The sequence below is a fragment of the Paroedura picta genome, chromosome 9 (assembly GCF_049243985.1).
Source record: "Paroedura picta isolate Pp20150507F chromosome 9, Ppicta_v3.0, whole genome shotgun sequence".
Lineage (NCBI taxonomy): Eukaryota > Metazoa > Chordata > Lepidosauria > Squamata > Gekkonidae > Paroedura > Paroedura picta.
The window spans coordinates 7,874,395-7,899,161 of NC_135377.1; the positions used below are offsets into that span (position 1 = coordinate 7,874,395).

The 24,767-nt window shown below is 46.1% G+C and overlaps 1 protein-coding gene across 3 annotated transcripts in view; it reads right to left on the bottom strand.

Moving 5' to 3' along the window:
- The window catches only part of PHF20L1 (PHD finger protein 20 like 1), a 59,475-nt gene extending 37,207 nt beyond the window's left edge, over positions 1 to 22,268 (bottom strand). For 2 of the 3 annotated variants that reach the window (XM_077351466.1, XM_077351464.1), the window contains exons 1-6: positions 22,127 to 22,268; positions 21,090 to 21,203; positions 9,798 to 9,969; positions 9,472 to 9,556; positions 7,788 to 7,876; positions 2,815 to 2,877 (exon numbers count right to left, since the gene is read on the bottom strand). In XM_077351466.1, the coding sequence (XP_077207581.1) occupies positions 2,815 to 2,877; positions 7,788 to 7,876; positions 9,472 to 9,556; positions 9,798 to 9,969; positions 21,090 to 21,172 (492 nt within the window). In that variant the 5' untranslated portion in view covers positions 21,173 to 21,203; positions 22,127 to 22,268. The remainder of the gene's footprint in view (positions 1 to 2,814; positions 2,878 to 7,787; positions 7,877 to 9,471; positions 9,557 to 9,797; positions 9,970 to 21,089; positions 21,204 to 22,126) is intronic. The other variant, XM_077351467.1, reaches the window with a different exon arrangement.
- Positions 22,269 to 24,767: the final 2,499 nt, after the last annotated feature.

Consider the following 24,767-nt stretch of genomic DNA (forward strand, 5'->3'; position numbering starts at 1 on the left):
CTTCAATTCCTATGAGCCCCTACCAGTACATGCTGGCAGAGGCTCATGGGAACAGTAGTCCATGGACATCTGGAGAGCCAGTCTGGCCACCCTTGCCTTACACAGATGCTTTGGGAGCCAATCAAGGGGGAACAAGTGAAGCTGCATCTTCATAAATCAGGCCAACAAAGAAAGAGAAATAGTAATACATTATTGGAGGAGAAAGTTAGGAAAACATTTGTATTAGAAAGAAAAAAAATGATTAACACTCACAAACTCTGCCTTGCCACAACAGAAAGACCTGCTTGACAGAACCGTGATATCTAAAAACAAGTTTCTCAAGATAAATACTGGGAAAAGGGCCACGAACTACATTCCAATCCACTAAAAACAGGCAGATATCAAATGATGGCTGATTAGAAGGCCACCCTGGTATACAATGGCATAATTCAGTAAATGGCCACCCTGGTATACAATGGCATAATTCAGTAAATGGCTCATTGATGAAAGCCATCAATAATTATCCTCGACATCAGGGTAACCAAACTGTGGTTCTCTGGATTTCACATTCTGGCAGGGGCTCATGGGAATTGTAGTCCATGGACATCTGGAGAGCGTCAGTTTGGCCACCCCTGATGTACATGGCGTCACAATCTGAACATCACCTCTACATGTGGGGCATATTAGTTAGCCCCCTCTGGCACCCATTACCGCATAAATCAATGTGGCCGCATAGACTGCATGCAACTAAGCAACATGTTTTCTGTTGAAGACATTCTCAAACACCAAACACCAATGTCTGTTTAAGACATTCTTGCCACTTTTGGCTTTCATTGATTGCATTCTGTTTTTAAATGCTCTGCTTTTCTCAGCCGTTTTGGTGGCCCTGGCTGGAGAAAAAGGGGGACTGTGCATTTATTTCTTAATAGGAATAAAATGCCAAATCTGTTTGTGAATGAAATTACCATATGTAAATACCTCATTTGGTTTATTTAAAAACTACATTACCCGGTACCCCTTGGTATATACAATATATATGCCAGAAGGCGCAACCTATATTTGTGTTACACCGGAGATTAACACCCTGCATACATTTTCAAATGACTTGAATCACGCTCTAGAAAATACAAAAAAGGCTACCAGTTTCGGGAAGGCCTCAACACAAGGAACCAAAATCTACCCACTAGATCCCATTTCCCTTCATGCAAGCATTCTCCACACGCAAATTTACAGCAACCCGGTGACTCAGAATGCCGCTAATTTTCGCATCTGTCCATAATTTATTTAGAAGCCCGAACACTGCATGCTTTAAAAACATCTACGGGAAGGGACGTGTTATGCAGACGCATTTGGACTTCCTATAAACAATGTGCCATGGCCAGATCAGGTTCCTCCGGCACATGTACCTACAATCACAAGCTTCCAGGAGAAAAACTGTCAGGAAAGACGCCTTTCTCATCCTCTCATGATTCCCTTCTTCACGAGACAAGAAAAAAGGGGGGAAACAAGTTCTCTCTTCCATTTCCTGACCCATTTTCCCCCTCTCAACTCACAGCTTGCTTATGGCAACCCTGTAGGTAAGCGATGCTCGGAGGACGTCTGCCACTGCATGACCCCACACCTCAAAGCTGGACTTTCCTTTGTGGTCTCACATCCAACCTGGACCAACCATATCAAGCTTCCAAGATCTACAAGATTGGGCTAACCTAGACGGTCCAAGCCACGGCATATTTGCACTCTGCATTCATATGTCACATGCACGACTTGCCCATGTGTAAAACAAAGTATGTGATGTGGCCAGTAATCTGAAATCATTTTGCACATAGTCATTCAATGCGCACGATACAAGCTTTGCTGCATTTGAACAGAAAGCATCGCGAAGGAGTTTGCTGCTTTGGAAGCCAACCTCTGTCAGGTTTGTGCATTCTCCCAAACTTTGCCACGTTCTTTCTTCAAGCAGGAAGTCCGGCACACTCTCACCAATGGAAATTGATGAACTTAAAGCATCGCCCTTTCTTTCTAGTAATTTGTTATTCTAAAGACTCCATATTCGCAAGGCAGTTTCTTCTTTATGCCTACAGTGGTGAAGGCCCGCCACTTACAAATTTACCCAGAACACCTTTCTAATAACAGATCTCCCAAAATAAATTCCACATTATTAGCCATCTATTAGGCACTCTAATCACTCCCCCAACACTGGACTTCTCCAGTTAACCAGAGCTGAACAAGGTCTGTATGTGTCTGTTAAGGGAAGGGGGTGGGGTACAAAGTCTACAGGCTGAATGTCTGTGAGCTGCAGCCATAAGTCAAAGTACAGCAAACTGCAGGAACCAAACGTAGCTACAACAGGGGACGCTACTCCAAAAAGCCTCAGCGATTTCATCCGTGCTAGATTAAGCCAGTTTCACTACAATCTCATTTCACGATCTGCAACATTTACAAGCAAGGAAGCCCAGGAGAAGTAGCATTTCCACCACCGACCCAGTCCACCTCCTTCAGAAGCTGCAGGAGACTTCACTTTCCCATATTTAAAAAAGGAATTGCTACGACTAAGGCTTCACTCTCTCTTCTGAAATGTCCAAGCACAGCAGATGGCCGTCTCTGCTCACCGGCCGTTACCCCCCCCAAAAAAAACATTATCAGACCGCTTGCTCTCACCTTCAGATGATCTACACAGCTCTGCCCCACACCTCTCTCTCAGCTCCTCGTCCTTTCCACCTACTGTCACCTCTTCTGACGCTTCTGGCCCAAACGGGGGTCTTCGCGGTTCCTCCTCTGCTTCTGCTTCCTGTGTCCCCAGAGCCCTCCCTCTCCTTCAAAACCCTCAAAACTCACTTCATGCCGCTTGTTATCCGTCACTAATCTCAGCTCCGGTGCTATCTGCTCCCACAAGCACGCCTAATTATAGCGAAGATAAAACACAGACATGGGGGGGAGAAGAAAAAGAAACAGGTTATCACAGGTGCCTCTTCGCCAGCTGAGCCCGTTCACGCAGCTTCCGTATTTATCTTTCTGATGCCACTTAGCCTCTCCCACCTACTCCGGTTCTCATTACAGTTCCCCTCTGATGGAACATGCCTTCATTCCCTAAACTAGCGATCCCCAACCTGTGGGCCGCGGACCACATGTGGTCCTTCGACTAATTGGAGGTGGGCCCCGAAGGACGCCTTCTCCCCCCCCTGGCCCTTTACTTCATCCCCCCCCCCAGCCCTTTACAACACACTTCATTGTTGTGGCGTGTCTGTATCTTATTTTGAAGGGATGTTTAAACATTACCATAGCGATCAGAGAGCGTTACGGCAGTGGTTGAGAGTAGAGGAGTAAACTACTCCCCCCCACCGGGCCTCAGTAAAAGGCGTTGAGTGGTCCCCGGCGTTGAGTGGTCCCCGGTGATAAAAAGGTTAAGGACCACTGCCCTAAACCAGAAAACAGAAGACCTAACTGGAATTAGTAAGGACCTAAGGGGTTCGACGTCTGTTCGAACTTGACAACTTGTCAAAATACATATGAACATGTATCGTGTGCAACTTTTTAGGCTTAAAAACACACACAAAGCCCATAGGCCATTACCGAGAAATGATCATGTGTCCTGTACAATAGAAAGTCTTAGACCTTCTGAGACATGACGCCTTTTGGCCCTCACAGGGTCTTTCTCAGAGGTCTCATTTGGACACAAATCAAATATGAAATACATAAAGCAGCTGGTAAAATAAAATAAACATATAAAAGATAAGATAATGGAATGATGGTTCTAAACTCAAACCACTTAAATCAATAATTAATTTGTGTAATTTTAACCTTAAAGCTTTTTTTTTTTTAAGTTGCACACAATAAATGTTCGTATATTTTTGTAACCTGTTGTGCAGTTTGAACAAACATCCAACCTTTTAGGTCCTAACTAATTCCAGTGAGCTTTTTTTGTTTTGTTTTCTGTTCTATGTAACTTGTCTCCCCAACCTTGCTCTTTAATTACCTAAATACCTTATATTAATTACCTAAATACCTTATATGGCTTAATTTGGATACTATGACACAGTTTACTAGTTTGCCACAATTTGCTTTTGCCTTATATCTCCACAGTTATAATGGTTGTTCATTTAGTCTGAGGAAGAGTGCGTGCACTTGAAAGCTCACATCTTGAATAAATCTTTGTTGGTCTTAAAGGTGCTCTGTCTGTCTGTCTGTCTGTCTGTCTGTCTATCACTATGGATATTTGAACACTGGGTTCTTCCACAGGACACGTTTAAACCACTTCTTAAAAAGTGTGCGTATATGAACTATATCACATTGATGCAAACATTAAACACCTTATACAGTTGCAATTTTTCACCGCTATTCTTTTTATCTATTTCCTCCCTTTTTACCCTACCTTTTCCCTCCAGTCAGGTCTCCAAAGAGGTTTACATTGTTCTCCTCTGTTTTATTTATTTTATTTATTATATTGATTGATATACTGCCCTCCCTTACGGTTCATGGTTTACCCGTACAACAACCCCGTAAAATCAGCTGAGATTGTGGGACTGGCCAAAGATGACCCGGCAGAGTTCTATGGCAGAGCAAGAATTAGAACCTGGCATCTTCCAGATCCTAGTCCAAAACCCTAACCACAGCATCACACTGACTCTCAGTTGAAAGCCATTGTTTAGATTACTATGGTTGATGCATAGATTATATTTCTTTAAATCTGTGATCACTCAGATACATGAGGGGGAAAAACCACATTAGCTAGTTACAAGGGCTAAACACACACAATTAGGAGAGTGCAAAAAAAAAAAAAAAACCACAATATTTTTCCAGTTCAGAAATATTAAACCTGAACAATATTGCTATTTCCCAATATTCCCAAACCCCAATACCAACATGGGATGCAGATTTGATGAACATGCATTAATGACTAATTTTTTTCGACTCCATGAGTTGATAGCCTTAATTCCAGCTATTTGCCGGTCCTGAAAAATCCTTAATATTTTTGCAATTATCCAGAATCAGCCGGGGGGGGGGGGGGGATTAAAATCAGTATTAATAACTCCCTAAAAACTAATCAACAAGCCTCTTGTGGTGCAGAGTGGTATGGCAGCAGACATGCAGTCTGAAGCACTGCCCAGGAGGTTGGGAGTTCGATCCCAGCAGCCGGCTCAAGGTTGACTCAACCTTCCATCCTTCTGAGGTTGGTAAAATGAGTACCCAGCTTGCTGGGGGGTAAACGGTCATGACTGGGGAAGGGAATGGCAAACCACCCCGTATTGAGTCTGCCATGAAAACGCTAGAGGGGTCACTCCAAGGGTCAGACATGACTCGGTGCTTGCACAGGGGATACCTTTACCTTTTAAAAACTAATCTGGTATTTTCCGAGTATTTTTTCAACTCAGATTAGCCAAATGCACACCCCGACACACAACATGCCATTTTAGTTTAAAGGACACAGTAGGGACAAACATCTTTTGCACGAAGGAGCCCCGTCAAACAAGAACTCCCCTGCAAGTATGCCATAGCTTTCATCCACCAGTTTTCAGGCTAGGGTTGTGCATGGCGGCATCCGAATCAGTCCTTCCACGCCAACGCAGCCAGTGCCGCACCGTGGGAGGGGGAGGCGCCACGTTACGTACCAGCGCCCGCACCTCACCTGCCCCCCACCCAATTCGGACGCTGTCGTGCACAACCCTAATTCAGGCGCACATTTCACAACTGACAACTAAGGACTGTCTCCAGCACCGCTTTTAGAGACACATAAAAGTGTGTTTTGACTTTACAGGATCTCCAAGAGAAGTAACCACAGGAATTAAGCTTCTTCTGGAGTGGGGATCCCTTGGGATCCCCACTGGCCACTCAGGTGACTCTCGATCGAACCAGTAACATGATCAAAGCCAAGAAAAGCTAAAGAAAGAGCCTAAACTATTCCCAGCCAAAAGATGCATTAGGATTGTTCTAATGATTTGGACAAAGTGAAAAGTCAAGAGAATTCAGTGGTTTCTCCACATACAAAACAGCATAGGTCTTCAAGTAAGCCAGGAAAAATGAGCAAAATAGCAATGTTTTCAGAAAGGTGGGGCACAAAGAAATACCCCAATGACTAATTTTGCACAGTATTTCACAGCCCAATCCTGGCTTTAAAAAGAGCTCTTTGATCCCAAGGACTAGTAGCCCTTTGTTAACACTGTATATTTAGGAATATGGGTAAGGACAGACCACACTCTGCAGTTAAGAGACAACTGACCAACACAACCCCAACCACAGCTTTATGAAAACAAGCACATACTAAAAAAGAGTTATAATAATGAACTATATCTGAAAGACCCCCCCCCAAAAAAAAAAACCCCTCTTCCTTCACCACTTCACCAAGAGCCTTGTCAGCTCCATACATGACCCATAATTCGTTTTGCAGTCTGGAAGAACACATGGCCAAGGGTTGGATAGCAACCCATGGCCAAAGCAAGCTATCAGGACACTGGTCCACTAAGCCCAGTATCACCTATGCTACTGGCAACAGTTCTCTAGCTAGGAACAGGTCTTCTCCAGCCTTGCAGCACCTTTAGCAGGTGGGACTGTACATGAGGCCTGCATGCCAAGGAGGTTCCCAACCAGTGAACCACGACAGAGCTAGACTAAGCTTCAGCCTTCTGACTGGGGGGGGGGGGGGTTTCCAACCTTGTAGTTCTCTAGCAGCAGACAGCACTTCAGTTCAATCACAGCTAAAACACCCAGTGCAGAAGGCAGAAGTAATCCCAAGGACGGCAAAGAAGTGGAAGGAATTCACAGGCACAGGCACCTACATCACTGCCAGTCTACAGTAAAGGCTCTCAAGATCACTCACAGCGTGCCTCCCTCCACCAGGACCTGGCCCTTGGTAAAGTTAGATTTGAGTCCAGGGGTACCTCAGTGTCCAACAGAAGTTCTGGAGCATAAGCTTTCGAAAGTCTTCAAAGTTTACACCTTACGTCTTTTGTTGGTCCTCAAGGCATGTTGCTGGATTCAAATCTAGCTGTTCTAGTGCAGACCGACACAGCTGCCCTCTGAAACTACCTGTGCAAAGTGCAAGTCTAATGGCACCTGTCATACAAGGTATAATTTATTTTATTTATATTGAGATTTGTACCCCATCCCTCCCAGTAAGCCAACTTTCTTGTGCATGAGCTTCTTCAGACACCATGCTCCTGAAAGTTTATACCTCGAATTAAACTTGGTCAGTCTTAAAGGTGCCTCTTGGACTGGAACTTTGTTCTGCTGCATCAGACCAACAAGGCTATCCCCCTGTGTTCCTACATGACAGCAATGACCAGAGGACCTTGTGGTTGTCAGGCGAGGAAATTGGGTCACCTCAAACCTCCTTTTCCTCCGGCAGAAACACAGTGCCATGATAGATTTCTCTTCCTGGAGCAGTAAAGATTTTTGCTGTTGCCCCACTGCTCCATTCGGCCAAGTCTGAAAACTTCCTCTAGATTCACAAGCCTTCCTCCACTGGAACAACTTTTTCTGTGGGAAGGAAGCTTCAAACCTTGCTGACCAAAGAGAGAGAATCCAGGCTTCTTTGGAAGCCAACTAGAAACATTTGCCTCCTACGCCCAAAGTCCTGGGGCCTTTCTTCACAGTACGCAAAGCAAGAACCTCTTGGCTCCCACACTTTGACCAAGTATAAGGGACTGAGTATAAGGGAACAAAAGAAAGATAAAATGATCCATTTCCCCGACTTGTGGGTGGAAAGTATAAACAGTTTGAATTTAGAGACATGACACACGCAATTGCTCTGAATGCGTTAATGAAGGAGAACTAAGTGGTGATGTAATTTAGAGGTTAACTGAACCTTGGCTTACCTGCCCTTTGGCATCTTCTGGCATAGATTTGACATGCATCCTTTTAAGACACCGAATCACCCCGTCATAAAACTGTACAGTGAAGGTTCCTAGAACAAGAGGGAAACAGTGATTAGGGGGTCCAAAACAATGTTTGTACACTGGACATGTCATAGACACTAATACACTAAGCGGTCCTGGCCCCTATCTGGCAGAATGAGCTCCCGGGTGAGCTACGAGCCTTGCGGAAGCTTTCAGCTTTCTGCAGGGACTGTAAGACAGAGCTCTTCCACCAGGTCTATGGTTGAGGCCAGTGCGGACAGAAGATCTGTGGGCCCCCCCAAAGGAAGGAAGGTATTCCAGCACATTTTAATAGTGGTGGCCAGCTCCTCTTAGTCCCCAATGGGGGTAGGTGGGGGGTTCGTTTGCCACCGGGTTTGTAGCTGGTTTCTGTATTTTGTTCATTGTTTTGTTTTTAGTGAGGTTTTTAGGGGACTTGCGTTTTATTTCTTATCTTGTAACTTGCCATGAGCCGGCTTCGCCAAGAGTGGCGGGAAATAAATTCAAATCATCTTCATAATCATCATCATCTCTCCCAACAACAAATTCTGCACATTTGGAGTGGGCAAGGGACACAGGACAGAATCTTTCCTTATATAAAATCCCTTTCTCCTTATCCACATACCCTGCAGAAGCCGCATCAGGGTGCTATGCTATCCCTGCTTTGCCTTGGAAGCTCGCTAGGTATCCTTGGACCTGCCTAAACAGCCTCAAGGGACTGGAGAAGAGGAGAATGATGTGAGTGGGTTTCCACTGGGGAGCATAAATGGAATAAATAATTCAACTAACACGGGCAGGGCTTTTACCATCATGCCGTCTTATAAGTCCCTATGGGACCACGGCTCCCAAAAGGCATTAAGATCCAGCAAGCAAAGCTTGCTCAGTATCCCCGGTCACAAGGGGATTAAGCTGGCCCCAGCCTATCGGAATGTTCTGACTGGAGCTCTGCAGGACCTTGGGCAGTTCTGCTGGGCCTGCAAGACAGAAGCATTCCGCCAGGCCTATGGAAGCAACATCTGAGTCTGCTATGTCAGAAGCCACCAAGCAAAAGCTCACTAATGCCAATCATTGTGTGACGCTCTCCTTTTCCCTTAAAACAGCCAACGTTATGGAGGGCAATTTTATCATTTAATTCCTAATTTTAAAGTTTTTAAAAAGGTAAAGGTAAAGGTATCCCCTGTGCAAGCAACGAGTCATGTCTGACCCTTGGGGTGACGCCCTCTAGCGTTTTCATGGCAGACTCAATATAGGGTGGTTTGCCATTCCCTTCCCCAGTCATTACCGTTTACCCCCCCAGCAAGCTGGGTACTCATTTTACCGACCTCAGAAGGATGGAAGGCTGAGTCAACCTTGAGCCGGCTGCTGGGATCGAACTCCCAGCCTCATGGGCAAAGCTTTCAGACGACTGCCTTACCACTCTGCGCCACAAGAGGCTTTTAAAAAAGTTTTTAAGCTCATCTAAATTTCTGTTTTTGTATCCTGAATTTTCTTACCGTGAAATTTTATCTACCATCTGTGGAGATGGAGCAGAATATTTATTAAAATGTCAACAAATATAAAATAAAGACTTCGGACTAACCACGCCGGGAGATGCAACGTTGAACGGGAAGGAGGCCAGGTCAAGTACTTCTTAAGCAACACGTACCTTCCTTGTTAATGGCTTCGATCTTCGCAGGATAGTATCGGCAGTCTGTCCAGCGAGCTAGAACCTCTTCTCCGGGTTTAAAATCCTGTTTTGTCGAAAGATGCAATACACTGAGTTATCAACGTGACTGATAATCCATTCAACAGCAACATATTTAAGCACCCACTTTCAATGTAGCCCTATCCTGGAAAACCTTCCACTCATGACGTAGCCCTACCCCGGAAAACCTTCCGCTCATGACAGGCTTCCGTCTACAGATGTGTTTCCTGTGACCCGAGACTCGCACATAATAAGATTTTAGGGTTGCGAGAGGGACGGATGCTTACAATGAACTCGTCGTCATCCTTGAGACCCTCTTTCCTCAGCGAGGGCCGCTCCAGGGGCCGCAGCCGGTTGCTGTCCCAATAAATCCACTCGTCGTAGCGATGGCTCCAGCGTTCAAAGTGGACGAGCATCTTCCCCTCTTCATAGTCTATCTTCTCGATGCGCGAGGGATACCTTCAGGAAGCAAATGGAAAGAGAGATTTCAGAAGGCCGTTCTCTGCATTTCAGCGTGCAAAGGACCCAGGGGGATGGTTCCGGTGCTGTCGTTATGGCACTCCTGTGAACAATCTGGGTTTAAAACACATTTCTCCAGTCTTTGGATTATTGGCTCCATAAATGCGAGAGCTTTAAGGTGGGTTGGACTGAGAAGAGGCTTCCACCCTTCTGCAAAGGATTCAAACTTCATTGTCCCAAGTCTTAATCCCATGTTCTAATCCAGGGGTGGCCAAACTGAGACTCTCCAGATGTCTATGGACTACATTTACCATGAACATGCTGGCAGGGGCTCATGGTAATTATAGCCCATGAATATCTGGAGAGGCACAGTTTGGCCACCCCTGCTCTAACCATTACACCAGGCTTTAGTATCAAATGCTCTGAAGTTCAGGGGAATTAATTCCACCTGCAGAACACTAATCTATTAGTTACTGACTCTGTAGAGCAGGGGTAGTCAAACTGCGGCCCTCCAGATGTCCATGGACTACAATTCCCAGGAGCCCCTGCCAGCAAACGCTGGCAGGGACTCCTGGGAATTGTAGTCCATGGACATCTGGAGGGCCGCAGTTTGACTACCACTGCTGTAGAGGTTCATGCACCAGATACAACTTCAGATGGCTCCTTCACAGCAGAGATCATTCAGCTATGGATTCATTAAAAATATCTGTCAGCCTCCTTTCTTCCTACAGAGCTCGAGGCAGCTTATGATATTAATATGATTTAGTTAGTTACATTTCTATACTGCCCTCCCTTACGGTTCAGTGCGGTTTATAGTAAAGGTTTATACCTCTCAGTGCATAGTACACAGAATACAATAACTGCTTAGACTTATGCCACTTGGAATTCAACAATACAGAAATGTCTCAGCAGTTTTGGGTTTATGACATTTTGAGCTATCATAACTAAGTGATATGCAACTACTGGCTGCTCAGCCGCAAGTGCTGTCTTATTTAATGCATGGCCATGTCAGGTGTCGCCCCATCTTGTCTCTGTTGGGCATAACTGGTACTTGGGAGGGGGCTTCTTGGTTGGTGTTCCTTTGCTGGCTTCAATCTAAGGCTTGGTGGAAGTGCTCCGTTTTACAGGCCCTATGGCCGTTTTACAGGCCCTATCTTAGTTCCTGCAGGACCCTGATTTCTTCTGGAAGCTCATTCCACCAAGTGGAGACCAGGATGGAGAAGGTTCTGGGCCTAGTTGAGGCCAGGCAGACCTCTTTAGGGCCAGGGATTGGCAGCTGGTTAGCATTCGAGGAGCAAAGAGCTCTTGGGGGAGGGGGGGGGAGCAGAGAGGTGATCCCTCAAGCAGACAGGGCCCAGACCATGTATGCCCTTGAAGGTGACTACCAAGACCTGATCTACAACTCAACCGGCAGCCAATGCAGCTGTTACACTACAGTAAAATATTTTTAAGCCAAAAATGCTCAAAACTGTCATGTAAGGCTGTTTCGATGAAATGTCCTAAATAAAATAGTCTGAAACTGCCTCTTAAAAGACCAAAAGACACACTACGAATGCAATGACCATTCCTCCAACACTAATGATGACAACATTTTCTCTAATGCTATCTATTGTTATCCAGAAATAAGTTCCGCCTCCCCCAGGAAAAAGAGCATGTATTTCAGGTCCCACATCTGGCATTAGGAGCCAAGCCATTCTATGTTGTGTTTCAATGTTTGGATATTCACGCTGGGGCCCTTGAACTGGGTGGAAAGGCAGAGCACAAATATTTTAAGTAAATAGTGACAAAACAGGAAATCTAATGCACATGAACGGGTAAATCTGTGCATGTTTCTTGACATGAACATCCAGTTATGGCCGCCTGCAGCAATGGGCCAGCACCAGTCAAACGTCAGAGACAGTTTTGTGTTCCCACTTTAGCATGTAATGAGTTGGGAAGATTTGGTTTCCAGTCATCACCTGGACAGACACGAAGCTACCATTGGTACATTAAGGTAAGTATGGCCTATTATGACTGGTAGCAGATTTCCAGGAGGTCTTTCACGTCACCTTCTTTCTACCTGATCATTTCAACTGGAGATGCTGGGGATTGACCCTGGGACCTTCTGTATGCCAAGCAGAGGCTCTTCCACTGAGCCACAGCCCCTCGCCCGTATTAAAAGGGAGGGGGGAGGAAATATTGGAATCTACATGCATGCCTGAAAGAGCTCCCTGCATATCTCACAGAACATTTCAATGCCTACCTGGGTTTTATCTATGCAAAGAAATGAGAAGCACATAAAGATATTCTACTATTTCTCTAAGGCGCCATTCAACAAACATGGCCGCTGTCAGCCATTTTCTAGTTCACGATGCTGGCGCAGGAAGAAATCGCGATTTCGACATTTTAAAACAACGAGTCTTGACACACAGTATATTTCCCCGAGAACATTGTGACACATGTTCATTGGTTAACTTCCTCATCCTTTCCTCGCCCTGCTGCTGAGATTAAAACAAAATGCCATCAGGTCTAAAGTGGATCGTCAGGAAAAATTAATTGCAGCAATGTGATGCAAGCCTCATAGACAGGGGTCACAAAACCTCCACGTTCCCAGTTTGGTTTCCAAAAGGGGAAACAAGCTGCCTAGCTCCGGGTAGTCCTGGCCAGCTCAGTCTCATCCCATTCTGGAAACTGAGCTGGGTTACTTTGTAGGGGTTAATACTTGGATGTGAGATCACCAAGGACAGGTCAGGATCGCTACACACATGCAGGCAATGGCAAACCACCTCTTGCCTTGAAAACCCTAGGGGATGGCCATACGTTCATAGAAATCATAGAATTGGAAGGGACCTCCTGGGTCATCTAGTCCAACCCCCTGCACTATGCAGGACACTCACAACCCTCTCGCTCATCCACTGTCACCTGCAACCCCCATAAGCCTTCACAGAATCAGCCTCTCCGTCAGATGGCTATCCAGCCTTTGCTTTAAAATCTTCAAAGATGGAGAACCCACCACCTCCCAAGGAAGCCTATTCTCTGCCACCACCACCGATAAATGCATGCGGAGTTCATGAAACCTGAATCATCACAGATGGCAACCCAATCATGCTGTTTCAGCTACCAACCCCTTAGACTGGAACGTTTCATTGACTGTGAAAGGAAGGCAGTTCCAGAGGTCTTGCATCAAAAAGGATGTGGACAAAATGGAGAGGGTGCAGAGGAGAGCAATGAGGAATGATCCAGGTCCGGGGAACCAAGCCTTAGGAGGGACTTGTGAATGTTCAGCCTGGAGAAGAGGAGGTTGAGAGGGGACATGATTGCTCTTTTGCAGCATCTGAAAGACTGTCATTCGGAGGAGGGCAGGGAGCAGTTCCTGTTGGCAGCAGAGGAGAGGAACCGCAGTAATCGGTTTAAACTACACGCAGAGGGATACTGGCTAGATATCACGGGGGAAGGGGGGGCGGGGGGGATTCACAGTCCAAATAGTTCAGCAGTGGAATAAGCTGCCTAGGGTGGTGGGGAGCTCCCCCTCACTGGCAGTTTTCAAGCAGCAGCTGGACAGATCTTTCTCCTGGATGCTTGAGGCTGATCCTGCATTGGGCAGCGGACAGACTAGATGGCCTGGATGCCTCCTTCCAACTCTAGGATTCTATGACTCTTTTTAAAAAAAATAGTTTTTATTTACAAAAAACAGACGCAGTACAAGGATATAGAGATTATGTGTATCAAATATAATAAAAATTGTGTGAAGCAAAAAATCAAAGTATTGCACTCCAGCCACCTCCCCCACAAACCTTAATACCTAGTTATTCATATTCAGAATAATGTTCATTTATAGACTCCAGCTGCCAAAGTAGAATCTAATAAAATATACACAGATTTATTTATTTACAAATTCTGGAAAAAGAATCCAATTGTCTGCAAATTCTCCTGGAAGCCTTAATTTTATGACTTTTTGATATGCTGTGTCAGTAAAAAAGGGCAAGAGGCCAGAAGTACCTTAAAGGCTAACAAATGTATGGCAGGGGATGAGCTTTCGTGAGTCACTGCTCACTTCAGATACCTGAAGGGACCCCCGAAAGTGCATCTCCTGCCATAGATTGAGTTAGTTTTTAAGGTGCTACTGGATTTTTCTTCTTTTCTACAGCTACAGACAGACTAACGTGACGACCCATCCTGATAATGCTATGTGTTAGAAGTTTTCTTATATCACATATCAGTTGGCTACCTACTGTGGCTTTATGGCCACTGAAGAAACACATAAGGATATTGTAATAATGAGTATTTTGCATGAAGAAACTTTATAATTGCCAAGAGTCGAAGCGTTACCAACATCATAAATCATATATACTTCAATACATGTCCATGAAAAAGATTGGTGGTCCTGTACGACCTGAAAGGAGATCAAAAGGGTCTCAAGTTGTATCTTTTTCTGGTCACTTGCAGGCTATCGCTACTCACCGCCGGAAACTACTACATTCCTACTTACAAGCCCAGTTTGCAGCGAGACTCTGTACACTGCAGGCATTAGACAAGAAAGGAACTTAAGAATATCAAAGATGTCTTTTAAAGGTTGTGACTCTTTCATAAACTGCAAAACATAATTTGTAGCTTCCTAAACGAGCCTCTTGTGGCGCAGAGTGGTAAGGCAGCCGTCTGAAAGCTCTGCCCACGAGGCTGGGAGTTCGATCCCAGCAGCCGGCTCAAGGTTGACTCAGCCTTCCATCCTTCCGAGGTTGGTAAAATGAGTCCCCAGCTTGCTGGGGGGTAAACGGTCATGACTGGGGAAGGCACTGGCAAACCACCCCGTATTGAGTCTGCCATGAAAACGCTAGAGGGCGTCACCCCAAGGGTCAGACATGACTCGGTGCTTGCACAGGGGATACCTTTACCTTTTAAGTTTTATTCAAGGTACTAGAGACAAAGCCCGTTGCATTCAAGAATACAACAGGCGCTAGATTGGGGGAGGAGCAATTTAGAAGGACTCTGTGGATGGCCTCTCCCTCCACCCAGGACCTCGAAAGGCTGCAGGCCCATGGAAAGGGAACTCACCAGCAGGGGCAGCTCTCACACAGCAAGGATCTGCAGCCTTGGGGGGAAATGGAAGGGGGAGGGAGACAAGGGGGTGCTGGACAGACAGGCAAGCCAGTTGCAGGAGGAGGCACACAGGGGCGGGACAGCTGCCCTGAGTGGGTGTTAAGCGCTGACTGGCACTTAAGCCATGAGACCAGCTCCTCCTCCAAGGCCTTACCAGAAATATTAAGTGGAACAGATAAGCTTTCGTACACATGCGCACCTTCTTAGATGCACATGAAAGTTTATATCTTGAATAAAACTGTGTTGGTCTTAAAGGTGCCCCTGGAGTCAAACGTTGTTCTGCCACTTCAGTCCAACACGCTACCCACCTGAATCTAATAATCCTTTCTATTATCCAGAAATTCGCTTCATTTCAAAATCTCCCTGTGACATTTATTCCTTTGCTCGTGTTACAGATGCGGGCCGAAACATGCTTGCCTAAAGGGGGCTATGAGAAGTTTGCATTATTTATTCTAAAAAAATTTTTTAGACTTATTACCCACCACTCCCGGAACCACCAGCTCTTCCAGGCCAAACTTAATCGCTAGATAGACTCACTTGGCAGTGTGTCATTAAACATGCAGGCACGGCTCACTTCACCAGCCCTAAACCCAAGTCCCACAGCTCCCACCCTTCCTTGCACCGCACATGAACCTTATTAGTCAGACCGCCCTGTCTACAATAGATGCTTCCACCCAGCGTCAGGTGAGTCACCTGCCGAGGTGTCTTCTGACACCCACAACATATTTCTGATCTCATCCCCAGCAATCAGAACAGCTTTTGCCTGCTTGCTCATAGCTACATTTTCCAGCAGAAACACAAGGACTTTATTGAAAACATCCGCAAGAACACTGGGAGGTCGCTTGAATCAAGGAAAGTGGCAGAACCAGAAGAAGAGTCTTTTATCATACCCCACTTTTCACTACAGTATTTGCTGGCGTATAAGACTACTTTTCCCCCCTGAAAAACATGCCTCCAAGTGGGGGGGTCGTCTTATACGCCGGATGCACTTCAGTTGGGATAGACATAGTTTCCCATAGTGGCCCATAGTACTGTATTTTGAGTGGAAATGTTGAGGGGTTGTCTTATACGCCCAGTCGTCTTATACGCCGGCAAATACGGTAATCAGAAGAGTCTCAAAGCGGCTAACAATCAAATTCCCTTCCTCTCCTCGCAACAGACACCCTGCAAGGTAGGTGGGGGCTGAGAGAGCTCTGGCAGGGCTGCTGCGCAAGAACAGCTCTAAAAGAACTGGGACTAGCCCAGGTCACCCAGTTTGCTGCATGGGAAGGAGGAGTGGGGAATCAAACCTGCCCCCTCCCAAATTGGTCAATGATGGGCCTAGAGGAGGTGGGAAGGGGGAGGGCCCCAGCCATTTAAATCTTTGCTACTCGAGGCTCCTCTCACTTCTGGGGGGCATGGACAGCCGACAGCACATCCAGGTACCTCGAAGCCTGAAAAATATTTCAGCAATATCTCCATGAAAGGCTGAAATGGGCTGTCTTAGCATATGTCTACTGGACATAGGACGTAAGCTGAAGCCGTATGCAGGAATTCTTCCAGGAGCACTGTGGTGTGGTAGCTAACATGTCAGTTTAAAATCAGGAAGGCCCGAGTTCAAGTTTCCACTCCCACTGAAGCTCACTGGGGAACCGTGTGTTAGTTACGTTCTCCTCCAGGCTAACCAGCCACACAGGGCTGTTGTGAAGAAATGGGAGAGGTAAGTGAAAGGCGAGAAAAAATGAGATTTTCTTTAAAAAATTAAAAAATGAGACCTACACACGGGTTATATCAAACCAAATCTATGTATAGGTAAGTCTTGTTAAACTGTCTCTAGAAAAAGAAGAGTTGGTTCTTATATGCCACTTTTCTCGACCCAAAGGAGTCTCAAAGCGGCTTACATTCGCCTTCCCTTTCCTCTCCCCACGGCAGACACCCTGTGAGGGAGGTGAGGCTGAGAGAGCCCTGATATTCCTGCTCAGTCAGAACAGCTTTATCAGTGCTGTGGGGAGCCCAAGGTCACCCAGCTGGCTGCATGTGGGGGAATGCTGAATCAAACCCAGTTCACCAGATTAGAAATCCATACTCCTAACCACTACACCAACCTGGCTCTCACAAAGCTGGCAATTTTGTTTGAGGCTGTTTAAACTCTTTTCAGTAAAGAACCTTTTACTTACTTTAATAGAAGCATTTCAGCTGAACTGCTTGCTGCATATTTCTTTTTTAGAAGCTAAATTCCTTCTTGTGGGGAAGGGCCATGACTCAGTGGCAGAGCATCTGCTTTGCTCACAGGTGGTCCCAGGTTCATCGCTGGCATCTCCATTTTACTTACTTACTTACTGCCCTATCTAGCAAACCAGCTCAGGGCAATGTACATTATATGTTGAACAATGCTGACAGGTAAAATAGTTTGTTGTTAATTTAGAATCCAAAAGATAAGTTTAACGTTTAAGATAGCAGAAATATCAAAACGGAACAGCAGCATCAATAGCCTCAGGTAGCCTACTGGAAAATTCAGTTGCTAACAATTGCTAAAGGGATCTGAAGGCAGATTATCAAACAGGTGTGTGGAAGCAGCTGCCATATGCCATAATATGGCATAAGATCTGTCAGCCCCAAACCTTAATTAGTGAAGCTGATGGTGTTTTCAGAAATTGATTTGAGATGTGCATTAAACAAATCAAAACCTCTGGAAATGCATAAAGAAACTGAAATTGAATAATTTTTTTTAAAAAAATAAGATCTCTAATGGATTTCTGTTTTAATGCATTACGTTATATTATCAGTTACAGTAAATATCTGATGAAGCGTGTGATATGGGATATATAAAAATGATGAAAATAATAATCTAGTGGCAAAATAGAATTTTTATAATAATTACAGTAAGTTATGTTGAGAATATTTATAAGGGCCCTGCTAGATCAGACCAGTGGTCCATCTAGTCCAGCATCCTGTCTCAGACAGTGGCCAACCAGTTCCTCTGGAGGGCTTAACAAAAGAGCACGGAGGGCCAAAGTCTTTCCCTGATGTTGCCTCCTGGCATTGCTTTTCACAGGTCTTTGCTACACTATCCATTATCCTATGCTCCAAACTACTGTCACAAGTTAAAAAATAACTAAAGGCAAGTTTTCACATATATATGCTTAACTTCAGGTGAGTAGCTGTGCTGGTCTAAAGCAGTCAATCAAAGTTTGTATCTAGTGGCACCTTTATAACCAACAAAGTTTAATTCTAATAATAATGATTTTTATTTTTTATATCTCACCCTTCCCTAGTCCTCTCCCAACAGGTAACATCAGGGTTTTAAAAAGCTATACAAATTATATTAAAAGCCACCTCAGTATCACCATAATTTGGTATAGCCTTTAGTGCAGGGGTAGTCAAACTGCGGCCCTCCAGATGTCCATGGACTACAATTCCCATGGGAATTGTAGTCCATGGACATCTGGAGGGCCACAGTTTGACTACCCCTGCTTTAGTGTTCACATATGAGCTTTAGTGCACATGCATATTTCATTGTACATGCACAGGAAAGCTGATACTCAAAATTAAACTTTGCTGGTCTTAAAGATGCCCCTGGACTTAAACTTTGTTCTATCTGCTTAGCTGTCGGTGAACTACAGTTCCAGTTCAGACACCTAACGCTGGAAATGATTAAATCCCAAATAAATGAATGAACAAATCCTAAGTGAATGCAACCAGACAAGTTACCCACAATGCTCTTGTTCCACTGCTTTCAGCAGGTCTCAGCATGCACAGCAAACAGGGGACCTACCTACCAAAACAGGACCTATTTATTTATTATTTACAAGGTGCCCTCTCCACTAGAGCAGACTCAGAGTAGTGAAAGACATATAACGCACAACAAAATTTCAATTGAAAACACTTCTAAAATCATTCTAAAAATTATGCCCATGAACATAAAAACAGAACCCGGGGTAGGGGTGCTGGGGAGGTTGGGGACCGGCAGGGCAATTGCCCACCCGCGCATGCCACGCAAGCGTGGCTGGGCCGCACATGCGCCATGCGCAGCCGAAATTGCACGTGTGTGGCACTTCCGCGCATGCACGCATGCGCGATTTCGGCCGCGCATGAGTGGTGCGCGGCCCTGATTTCCTCTTCCCCCCTCCCGCAGTAAGAAGCTTCCCAAGCCACAAGCTTGCGGCCTGGGAAGTTTTTTACTGCGGGGGGGGGGAGGGAGCCGCGGCCCGGAGCCAAGGCTTTTGCAGCCCGGCACCGGGCCGCGGGTTGGGGACCACTGCAATACAGGAAGGAGGCAAACCAGAAGCGGATATCTTACTGGCCTCAATCACCTACTGGTGGAAGAGCTCTTTTTTGCAAGCTCTGCAGAACTCCTTGAGCTCTGTGTCAAGGGCCTGATGTTTTCTGGGAGCTCAATTCAGCCAGGCAGAAGCCAAGGCCCTGACTATGGTCAAGACCAGCTGAATTTCTCTGGGGCTTGTTTGTATTGGCTGAGCAAAAAGCTCTTCTAGCTCATCTCTTTCCAGTCAAAAGACTGAATGATGCTGTCATATCTTGAACAAACTGCCACTGTCCTGAAAGCAAGCTTGATGTAGTGGTTAGGAGTGCGAACTCCAGACTGGATGTCTGCAACTCGCTCTGCGCAGGTCTACCCTTATCTTTGATCCGGAAACTACAACTGGCGCAGAACGCCGCGGCCAGGATTCTCACTAAGAAATCATGGAGATCTCATATCCGGCTGATACTCCAAGAACTCGGCTGGCTCCCAGTTCAATTCCAGATTAAGCTTAAGTTTTTGGTAATCACCTTTAAGGCCGTATGCAGTCTGGGCCCAGTGTATCTGAGAGACCGTCTCCCTGCCCCCAGAAGAGCGCTAGGCTCTGCCACCTCCAACTGGCTACGGATCCCTGGCTCTAAAGAGGCACGTCAGACCTCAACAAAAGCCAGGGCCTTTTCAGCCCTGGCCCCCACCTAGTGGAATGAGCTTCCCAAAGAGATCAGGGCCCTGTCGGAACTTCCACAATTCCGCAGGGCCTGCAAAAAGGAGCTCTTCCACCAGGCATTTGGTGGGGCCCACTGACCCGTAACATCTACAGGTCCCCCCCGCCCCAGACTGAGAGATCGAACCTGCTGAGGGAGTGTCAAAGTTATTGTTGAAGTGATGTGCCAATTGTTCCTGTTGGTGTGTTGTTATTGTTATACTGTTATATTGATTTTGATAGTATTCTATGTAAATGTTCCAAAATGTTTTATTTAAACCACCCAGATCCGTAGGGAAGGGCGGTATAAAAATCTAAATAAATAAAATAAATAACTTCTAATCTGGTGAGCTGAGCTTGATACTGCACTCCCCTACATGCAGCAAGCTGGATGACCTTGGACTAGTCACAGCACTGATAAAGCTGTTCTGGCCGAGCAGTAATATCAGGGCTCTCTCAGCCTTACCTACCTCACAGGGTGTCTGTTGTGGGGAGAGGAAAGGGAAGGCGAATGTCAACCGCTTTGAGACTCCTTCGGGTAGAAAAAAGCAGCATATAAGAACCAACTCTTCTACTACTACTACATGAAACCCTGGCTAAAATGCAGGCTAAGTCCACTTCCTTCCAGAAGTCGGTTCTGTCATAGGCACATTCATTATTCTTGGAATAACCTCAGCTTCCTTAACTGATTCCCTGAAATCCCTACCAAGTAAGCATAACAAATACTGAATGAAGACTGCATAGGAAGGCTATGACAATCCACCTGTTTCTCACTTGCCTTGGAAACCGCTTGCTGGGGTCTGATTTGACGGCACTTTACACACACACAGAGCATGTGTAAGAAAGACCTTAAATATGGTACTGGAGAACCAACTAAAAATAATCAAACCTTTGATCCTCATTACAATGTTAGTGCTGTGATTCTCTGACGTTGTTGTTTCCCTCATATCTTTTCATTATGTCAACAGATCTATCAGAAGAATGTTACTAGTCTCCATGTACTTCAGAGACAGGACTCCTTCCAGAAAAGTTAAGTTTGCCCCTCGTACACGGAGAATGAATTCATTTTGGCTTTAAAACAAGTCTGTGCACCAGCTTCCATACCATTTTTGTAGATAATCCAGCGCTTCCAAACGAGCACCAATCTCAAATGTGATCCCAGGACGATTAGGAGGCTTCCTGCTCATTTTGAACGTTTCTACTCCTTCCTTCCGTTCGCTTTGAAAAAGAAAACAAAACACGGAAAACTTTTGAGGTGCAGCTCCATTGATCTTTTGTATTATGGAAAAGGCAGGCATGCAAGTGAGTTTTAACAGAAAAACCGAAGACCAAGAAATAGGGGGTCATGAAAGTTCCAATTTTTCCCCCAAATTCTTTTCATTTTTAAGGTGTTCCTGGACTCTTTCGTTCCTACTGCCACAGACGAACAAGTCTACCCCTCTTGATCTATCTGCAGAAGTAACTAGTGAGTCACCAAAGCTCCTCTCCTGCCACTAATTGTGTTAGTCTTCCAGGTATTCCTAGGCTCTTGCTCTTTTCTACTTGAAGAAGTTAGCGGTGACTCACAAAAGTTCATCCCCTGCCACAAATTTTCTCAGTCCTCAAGATATTCCAGGATTCTGGCACTCCCTGAAGAAGTTAGCGGCTCTCCCCACCGCCACAAATTCTGCTAGTCTTTCAGGTGCTCTTTCTGGACTCAGGCTCTTTCCTACTGTGACAGACTCAGACTGCCACCCGTGCATCTCCACCCACTGCCAAGGCCCTTGCTTTCCACTGAATTTATTCCCCCCATACCTCAATGCAGGGGTGGCCAAACTGGCTCTGCAGACGCCCATGGACTACGATTCCCATGAGGCCCTGACAGGATGGTGCTAGCAGGGGCTCATGGGAATTGTAGTCCTTGGGCGTCTGGAGAGCCACAGTTTGGCCAGCCCTGCTTGGAGTCCCTTGGCCCCCAAAGATGGCCTGCCCATTGCTAAGGCGCCCAAAGAGCCGAGGGGGGGGGGGGGGGGAAGAGGGATTGCCCAGCCCCCTCCCAAGCCTTTAAAGCCGCCCCCCCCCCCAGCACAGCGGCCCAGAGGCCTGGAGGGGCGAGGCCTGCCCGCCTCGGCCGGGGTCGCCGGGCTCCGACCTCTCCTTACCCGCGGCCACGACCGGCCCCGCCGCCCAGGGCGGCCTGCCCACCGGCTCGCTCCTCCGGGGCCCGTCAGCACCGCCCGCCCCGCTGGTCCTCCTCTGCCGCCGCCGCCGCCTCTTCCTCAGAGCGCCCCATCGCCGTCTCCTCCCGGCCCCGCCCCTCGCGCCCCAGCGCCCACCCGCGACGTCACTGCCCTGCGACGCACAGCCCGGCGGAAAGGAAGCCGAAGTGGGCGCCGCCATGTTGGTTACCCCGTCACGTGACAGGGGATCACGGGAATGGAAACGACCTTCTCCTGCTCGAATCTCTGGTTCGAAAGGGAGAGGAAGACCATAGAGACTGGCGGCTTACGGTGCGCAGGAACTTCCGGTTCTCTGTGGAGCGTGAGGGGTCAATGCACGGGGGGAAAAAGGCTTGGGCCCGTGGTTTTTTTTCTCTTTTGCACCGTAAAGATCCTGCACGGTGATTCGTAGGTACTTTTGTGCGTGCGAACTCCTGCGTGTAGGTATTACGGCTTTGCCCCGCACATGGCGGCGCTCAAATGTGAACCGGAAGTGCCTTCTCGTATATCTCCAATCTGGATCTGAAGCAGCAGAACAAAAGTTGGCTGCAGGGGCACCTTCAGGACCAAGGAAGTTTTGTTCCAGGGGTGAACTTCGGTGTGCATGCACACTTCCTCGGACTATGACACGGGAGTAGTCAGAGGACAGATCTAAGGAGAGAGTAAATTAGTAAACAGCATCCTGCATATTTGTTAGCTGCCTTCATGATGCTGTTTGCTAAAATCCTGCTAATTTACTCTCTCTTTAGGTCTCTGCTCTGATGATTCCTATTTCATTCTCTGAGGAAGTGTGCATGCACAGGGAAGCTCACACGGTGCCTGGGCCCAGTGTATCTGAGAGACCGCCTCCCTGCCTATACCCCCCAAAGAGCCTTACGTTCCACCATCTCCAACTGGCTGCGGATCCCTGGCCCCAGAGAAGCATGTCGGACCTCAACAAGGACCAGGGCCTTTTCAGGTCTGGCCCCCATTTGGTGGAACAAGCTCCCTGTGGAGATCAGGACCTTGTCTGAACTCACAATTTCGCAGGGCCTGAAATAGGGAGATCCTCCACCAGGGATTTGCTTGAGGACGACAAGCCCCAAAACATCCACTGCCCCTCCCAAAAACCCCTCCCATGACCAAAGAATCCGACCTGCCCAAAACTCTGTCAATGTTCCTGTTTAAATATCCTAGCTGACATGTTATGATTGTTATGTTTGTTGCAATGGTCTATGTAATTACCCCATGATGTTATATGTAAAGCACCCAAAGCCGTATAGAAAGGTGGTATAAAAATCTAAATAAATAAATGACTTGGTTGTTCTTAAAGGTGCTGCTGGACTCGATCTTTGTTCTCTTTCTAGGATAGTTCTGCTGCCAAGGCAGCTAAGGAATAGAAGCAAACCTCTCATTGCAATCCTGAACATGTTGCATCTCAAATTAGGGTTGCCAACTTCAGGCTTGGAAATGCCTGGAGATTTGGAAGTGGAGAAAAATCTTAACCCAAACAAGAGTTCAGGAGCCCAAAAAAGTCAGAGCAATTACTATAGGCCTAATAGGGGTTCACCATAAAGTTTCTAAAACATAATGTTATAAAAAATACTAGTATATATAATAATACAATTTAAATTCAAGACACCCAAAGGCTTTATACTAATATATTACAAAATTCATTGTACATTTCTAGTATGCTGTATTTCTATGTAGGCCAGACCAGGGGTAGTCAACCTGTGGTCCTCCAGATGTTCACGGACTACAATTCCCATGAGCCCCTGCCAGCAGTCGCTGGCAGGGGCTCATGGGAATTGTAGTCCATGAACATCTGGAGGACCACAGGTTGACTACCCCTGGGCCAGAGCATTGATAAAGAAGCAGAAGACCCATCTGCCAAGAGGCAGAGAATCAAGCTGGCAATGACATAAAAAAAAAATTATTTATTTCAGAGCGTCAAAACAAGCACCTGAGTGGATCACTCGCTTTTGGTCCCTTTGTCAGGGACACTAGATGTATAATAAGTGATACACAAGTGAAACTTACCGATATTCCAAATCATTAGATAATTATACTCTTACAACATAAAACCTATGCTGTTATTCCAGTCTATTGCAAATGAAACATGCCCACCTGAACCTTACAGCTAGACATTTACAATTACATATCCACATTCATTTTAAGTATGTAAAGATATTTCCATCCCATTACCTGTATTTGTATCATATCCCTTTACATTCACAAACCAGTAACCTGATGATGTCAACAAAATGTCATATAAATAAAAGTAGTATAGTTTCCAATTTTCAAAAGAATAACAAACTGCCATACCCATATGAAATTAGAAAAACCTCTCAAAAACCTTTCACTTATATACAAATATCCAAATCAGAATAGTGTAAAAGTTTTTTTCTGTGACTCCGGGAGCCTGTGGTCATACCCTACCAAGTGGTCCCCTTGCTGTTCAAGCCTCACTGTGTTAAATGTGGTTCATCAAAGTCCCTGGAAATTCCATCTCCTAGCAGCAGATATCCATTCCCCGGAAAAAATGGCTGCTTTGGTGGGTGGATGCTCCACTGAAGTCCCTCCTTGCCTCAAATCCTGTCCAGTC